This window comes from Astyanax mexicanus, chromosome 8 (assembly GCF_023375975.1).
Source record: "Astyanax mexicanus isolate ESR-SI-001 chromosome 8, AstMex3_surface, whole genome shotgun sequence".
Lineage (NCBI taxonomy): Eukaryota > Metazoa > Chordata > Actinopteri > Characiformes > Acestrorhamphidae > Astyanax > Astyanax mexicanus.
In genome coordinates, this window is record NC_064415.1 from 35,209,274 (window position 1) to 35,215,795 (window position 6,522).

General features: G+C 35.6%; 1 protein-coding gene across 1 annotated transcript; it reads right to left on the bottom strand.

The window, feature by feature from the left end:
- Nucleotides 1-1,483: 1,483 nt before the first annotated feature.
- On the bottom strand, nt 1,484-6,124 carry chmp5b (charged multivesicular body protein 5b). Its single transcript, XM_007243414.4, has 8 exons — nt 5,965-6,124; nt 4,125-4,229; nt 3,870-3,916; nt 3,565-3,658; nt 3,214-3,285; nt 2,246-2,354; nt 2,011-2,126; nt 1,484-1,913 (listed from the first exon to the last, which is right to left on the bottom strand). Exons 1-8 carry the CDS (start codon nt 6,031-6,033, stop codon nt 1,863-1,865), a joined length of 663 nt encoding a protein of 220 aa, XP_007243476.2. The 5' UTR covers nt 6,034-6,124; the 3' UTR covers nt 1,484-1,862.
- Nucleotides 6,125-6,522: the final 398 nt, after the last annotated feature.

Consider the following 6,522-nt stretch of genomic DNA (forward strand, 5'->3'; position numbering starts at 1 on the left):
ACCCAATTGAAAACATCTGAAATATAATTAGACCACAAGCCATCACAAGCCATCAAACCAAGCTGAACTGCTTGAGTTTCTGCACCAGGAGTAAAGGCATAACGTTATCCAAAAGCAGTGTGTAAGACTGGTGGAGGAGAACATTCCAAGATGCATGAAAACTGTGTTTAAAAAACAGGGTTATTCCACCAAATATTGATTTCTGAACTTTTCAAACTTTATGAATAAGAACTTGTTTTCTTTGCATTATTTGAGGTCTGAAAGCTCTGCATCTTTTTTGTTTTTTCAGCCATTTCTCATTTTCTGCAAATAAATGATCTAAATGATTTTTATATTTTTTTATTTGTAATTTGGGAGAAATGTTGTCTGTAGTTTATAGAATAAAACAGTTAATTTTACTCAAACATAAACCTATAAATAGCAAAATCAGAGAAACTGATTAAATTTAAACTAAATTTTAAATTTAGTTTAAATTTAAATTTTAAAAGCGACTGAAATATCTGGAACAAGATCTTTTGGAATAAGGTTAGCTTGAGTTTAGAAAATGAAAGGGGGGGGGGGGGGTTTACAGAAGTGTACAGAACTATACTTTCTGCTCAGATATTTAAACTGTTAAATAGTGCAAATCGCATAGACTGACACTGTACAGATGAATCATGGTAAAAACACAAAACAAAACCCTAAAGCATCTTATGCTAAAAAAAAATCAAGTCACTTGATTTCAAGGCAGCTGATCATGTTTTTCACTTATTCAAGACAAAAGTAGAGGCAAAAAAACCCACAGGCAAGCAGCAACTGAAAAACGCTATGCAGGGTTCATATACGTTTTAACCAATAAATTTCCATGATTTTCAATGACTTCAAGGCAAAATTTCATGACCGTACGATTTTTAAAACATCAGTGCAGACATGGACAATAAAACCAAAAATCATCTAAAACTATTATTAAAATTGATTACAGTAGGTCTAAAATAAATATGATAAAAATGTTGACACAGTCTTCAATAATAAAATATGTGTCAGATCCTGAGAGCTCCATTGCTTAGGATTAAATTACTGAATTAACTCTGAGCTGACATATTTGTTAGCTCAAAATAGCTTTTTTCCATCGATAAACTGAAACTTAAAGATTTCTAGACCAAATTTCCATGACTTCTCCAAAACTTTCAAGGTATTTTTATTTTTCCAAAAATTTATCCAGGCCTAGAAAATGCTATTTTCAAATTCCATGTCTTTTCCAGGTTTTTTTCATGACCTTGACTATGGGACTAGAGAGATAAATATGATGGTTTAAATCAAATATCCAGTACAAGCCAAAGTAAATCAAACATTGACTGCTTCAGACACGCAATCGTGCCGCTGTCCAAATACCTGTAGATCTGTGCAGCTGTTTCTTCCTGCTCAGTTTATACCCAACTGTGCCTCAGATGAGTGAAGAAAAAAGCAGTTCTATTTCTCATAGCAAGGTCCTGTAATCATGTAGTCAAATATAGAATAATTTATTTGTTGGTAGTTGGCAAAACAGTGTTGCGGTACAAAGTAAACCAGGTACATCCTTTATAAAACAAATGATTTTTTTTTTACCTGGTCAAAATTAAATCAAACAAAACAATCATTATAAGAGAGCCTAACAGTTCCTGTCGATTACATACATTCCTTATAAAGCAGAAAGAGATAATAATCTGGGATGAGATCAAGACCAAGAAACTGGCTGTGTTTACAGGCATTTCTCTTCACCCCAGAGCTTTTAAGGTAGGTGATCCGGTTTCATAATAAGGTACAGGTGTAAATGCAAAATGTCCCTGTTTTTTTTGTACAATAAACGCAATGAAGCAGGAGTGAGTGCTGCCAAAGTTCTCTTCTTATGTTGCTGGAATCTGAGGAAGGCCAAATTCATCCACGAGCACTCCGTCCTGAGAGGGAGAAAAAAAAAATCAGTTGAAGAAATAAATAAATAAATAAAAAAAAAAAAGTTGTTCTAGTATTACGGTCACTGGTGTTTGTCTTTACCCGATTGGTGCTTTTCTCTCCTGGCACGCCTTCTGGTATGGATGGAGCTGTGGAAGCCTCATCAAGGTAAGATGTGTCTTCATCCATAAGGAGCTCATCCCCGAGTGCATCCAGCTCTAAACAATATTAATAGTCATACTCAGTACAATCTATGTGACAAATTATAAAATGTAAGCTTGGTGGCAAGGCATGTACAGGTTTATATAAAGTATTCTGAGTAGTTTTTAATTTGTACCTGCTTCCAGATCATCCTCATCGATATCTGGTGTTCCATAGCTGCGGCTCAGCGCCTCCTGGATCTCATTTGCATCCTCCATCATGTCCTCCAACTGGTCTTGCAGATCCTACAATACACAACAATGCATTAGCTTTACTTTCTGCAAAACTAGGCGCACTGGATTATAAGGTGTATTCAACGATACTAGTAAAGATTCCTACATGAGAGTGAGCAAGGGTGTCACCATGTTTCCCTTCTAATGGAGAAGCAAGTAAACAAAACTGTAACCCTTTTCTTTCAAAGTCAAACTAGCGTTGGATGTTGGTCTACAAAGATTTCTTTTATGAAAACTGTTATTTGGGTAAGTAAAGCGCTTCTGTTTATTTACAGTAAGCTTATAATTCAATTTTTTTGTCCAAGTGTAAGCGCTAGCTTCGTTTAACATCACAACCTAGCCCCAGTTAGCGCTGGGAAATGCCGCCTGATAGCAGTACATTTAGGAGCCCTGAGTTTTCCGATAACCCAGGGTGCTATCAGCTCACGGTTCATACCATGTAGCTTGTTTGAACATGGTAAATGCGCAGACTACAGTCTGATAAACTCACCTGTGAATGGCAAAACAGCTAGCACTGCTAATGCTAATACTGCTCCAGCCTCAGTGCTGGAGGAACGTCACTGAAACTCCCTTATAACGCTGTACTGCAGCACAGTGGTTTTACTGCTTCTTAATACCTGACCAATAAAATGTATACATAAGGTGAACTGAATTAAAAGGTCTGTCAAATTTTGGATAAATGAAAGGATTTTAGGTAGGCCTTATAGTCAGAAAATTACGGTAATACATAATACTCACTGAGTAATACATAGGCTTTTTATACTTAAATTCTAAAACAATACCTGGTGTAAAAAAAAAAACTACGAACTAGCATTCTGAAAACAGAAAAATAATAGTTTGGCATTTAGTATGGCAAATATTTTGCATTTACTTCAATCTGATCTATCTTCACGTTCTTGTATGCCTTCTTCATTTCTTTGGCTCCGATCTTCATTGCATCCACCTGTCAAACACGAGACCTTGTAAGTGCAGAACTTGTAAATAAGTACATTTTACAGTCATATGATATAAAAATATCTTTGCATTTCTCTCCATAACTACAAACATTAGCCAGCAGCATGAAATACGCTTTATATGTGGTTATTTGTTTACTATGAACAATAAACAAAGTCAATTAATTAATTGGCTGACAGCTGGAGTTAACTGGTTAGTATGATCAGTGCTATAGTACTAGTAGTAGTTATAATTATTGTTACAATTAGGTGGAAATTTATGATCTTACAGTTGTTTTAGTGTCTTTAAGGGTCTGAATGGTGTAGTTGGCTTGCTCCATGTTAAAGGACTGCTGCATCAGCTGATCTCTCTGCCCTTCATACCTGCAGATGCACGTTTTAGTTATATTTCACAATCAGTAGAAAAAAAGAAATGTTTTTTCCTGTCTGAGATCTTGTAAACAACCATTCACTGCAGTCATTCACCTTATTTTCGTAAGAGAGAATGTCATGCACTGCAGAGCTGATAAACCAAGCAATAAGGCTCTCAGTGCTAGCAACTAATGGATTCAGTGAATCATACAAGGGTACTCACATTCTCTTCTGTTTAAGAACTCGCATGGCTTTCTGCTTCACCATGTTCTGAAATAAATGAGGTTGAAAAGATACAAAAAACAGAAAACAATCAGTACTACTAAATTCACCAGTTTGTACATTAAATATTCAGGAACCAAAGTTTAGAGACTTTTATATTATAGACAAGTACATGAAGAGATGCACACACTTTTACAAAGTCAATAAGCGATAACAAGGATGTTTCTAGTGGGCTGTGATCCCTTTGGTGGTTTACCTTTGATGGCCCATCCCTCATTTTTTTCATCTGCTCTTTGTATTTCATCAGTTCTGCATCAAGCCTGGATATTTTCTTATCGACAGACTCTGCTCGTGAATCAACCTGTAGTTTGCAGAAAAAAGAGAAAGGGATAAAATCAAAAACTACATGTGAAACAGGGCCTAGACACAGTAATGACATAACAAATTACACAGCCTAGTGTATCAGTAGCGTGTGCCAAGAACGTGTGTGACCGGTTTAGTCACGCCCTTTCTCCCTTCCGAGCCATTTTCACACTCCACCTCTGTCTATAAACGACAGATACTACTGACCAACGATTGAGACAATGTCTGTGTCCTACAACCCTGCTTTTAACCAGCTATTTTATCGTATTCCAAAACATTCTCAAAACAGTGTTTTTTTTTTTATTCCCATTGGCTCCAGAGTTTTATTATAACCTAGTGTGTTGGGATTTGGAACAGTTAAAAAATGTGGACAGGGTTAAGAAGAACTGTTTTAAAGTTTACTGTAGCTTAACTAATTAATCCACCATGAATCGCATAAGTTAACCCTATGTACCACATACTACATACATATCTATCTATTTCATTGTATTTTACATATCAGGTCACTAATAGTATTCCAGTTTCTACAGTGTATAACATTAAACATCTAAATGGGGTTCAGGGTTGTTCTATTGTTTATCACTCAGTTTTATAAGGTCTGAAATAGGCAAACAAGATATTTATTTTAAATCAAAATATTAAAACTAGACTGAAGTGTCTTAAGGCTTTGTTGATGCCATCTGTCAATGGGGTGAGCAAATTCTTCCTAGTATGATTTCTTGAAAAAAGGCTTAAATCAAGCAAAAAATAACTGTTCAAATTACACAACCCTCTATATCATAAACTATATTTTTGGAAAGGAGGAAGAAAAAAAACAACACCACCACTATTTTGGAGATTTTTGTATAATAAGCTGCTTACAAAAGTGATTCACATAATATTGCCCGAAGGCAACAAATAAAAAAAATGTTTAAGTAAGCGTACAGCAAAAAGAATGTAGGAACATATTTAGAATATATGCAGCCAACATATTTACATATTTTTATGTATGACTTATTTGTACACCCCATTGTACTGGACATAGACATGCTTTGTAATATTATACTAAAAATGGAAATGGGAAAAAAAAAACATAAAAACTGAGGCATGGTATGGAATGCTGTAATAACCAAAGGTGTAATAACCAAAAATGGTTGTATGATGGCAACATCATGCCATAAACGGTTACAATAAGATTCTAAACATTTTAAATGGGTCTGATTATGATCATTATTTTTTAAATATGCAAAATAATCTTAACATAACATAATCTTACAAAATGCTTAGTAAGACAATACATTTTTATCAGAGAAAAAATAGATTTGTTGCGTTGAAATTAGATCAGTTCACTCGTTAAGATTTAGGTTTTTATGTGTAATATGAGGCAAAAAGTTGAATTTGGTGAATCTTGAGGTCAGACTGGACAGTATCTGATGTCAGATCTGAGCTAACTATGCTAAAAACAATGCAGCTCTGTTTACTAACTAGGTTAGGTTAGCTAAGCGCTACCTAGCTTAGCAGGCTAACGATACACTTTAACTAACAGACACTTAAACTAACAGTTCCAAACACGGAGATCTAACAGTAAACCTAAAAGGTATTTTATTTTAGTTGTGTTGAGGGTTAAAGCCGTGGTGACAGTCCCTCCTCTGTTAGTCGAGTCTTTTGTGTGGGAGAGAAACAGGATCATGACTCAGATTTTCTCTGTTTATTCGGCCGGACAGCTCTGAAAAAGTGTAAAAACGACCACTTACCGTTCCTATACAGTCCGAAAGGTTGGGTGGGGGTCCTTTGGGCTTCCCTCGACCGAAAATTCGGTTCATTTTGAGCGTGTTTATCTCCTGAACCACAGAAAGAGCCGCAGAGAGACCAGCTAACCCTAACTACAAAACACCCGGAAACAGCCCCGTCCTGACGTCACACCTCTATCACATGTCCCAGTGAGTCAGACTGAGCTCCTCTCTCTCTGTACCTGTATCACCTTCACCTTTACTGATACCTGTACCACCTCAGTACTATTTAACACAGTCTGTTATGGTATTGTGTCTATTTGGTCATACCGTTTGTAATTTATTTGGGCCATTCCAGCGAATGGGTGGCATTTGCTTGTTGTAACTGTTCCAAATTAAACCTTTTTTTTTTTAATCTTTTTTTTAAGTTTTGAATCTAATAACACATACATTTAACTATTTGAAACGTACTGGTCAATCTCAGGTAGCTTTATTTAGTTGTTTCTAAACAGAAGATGGTTACAAAAGTCATATGAAATTGAAAAAGCATGTGTAAAAGCAAGTCCACTAATGCCTTTGATT

Excerpts from the sequence above, each read along its gene's own strand:
- chmp5b (XM_007243414.4), bottom strand. The coding sequence starts at position 6,033 with ATGAACCGAATTTTCGGTCGAGGGAAGCCCAAAGGACCCCCACCCAAC. Across the intron at positions 2,355-3,213 it reads TGAAGATAGATCAGATTGAA|GATCTGCAAGACCAGTTGGA; the intron begins GTAAATGCAAAA and ends TGTGTATTGTAG. Across the intron at positions 1,914-2,010 it reads GAGAGAAAAGCACCAATCGG|GACGGAGTGCTCGTGGATGA; the intron begins GTAAAGACAAAC and ends TCTCCCTCTCAG.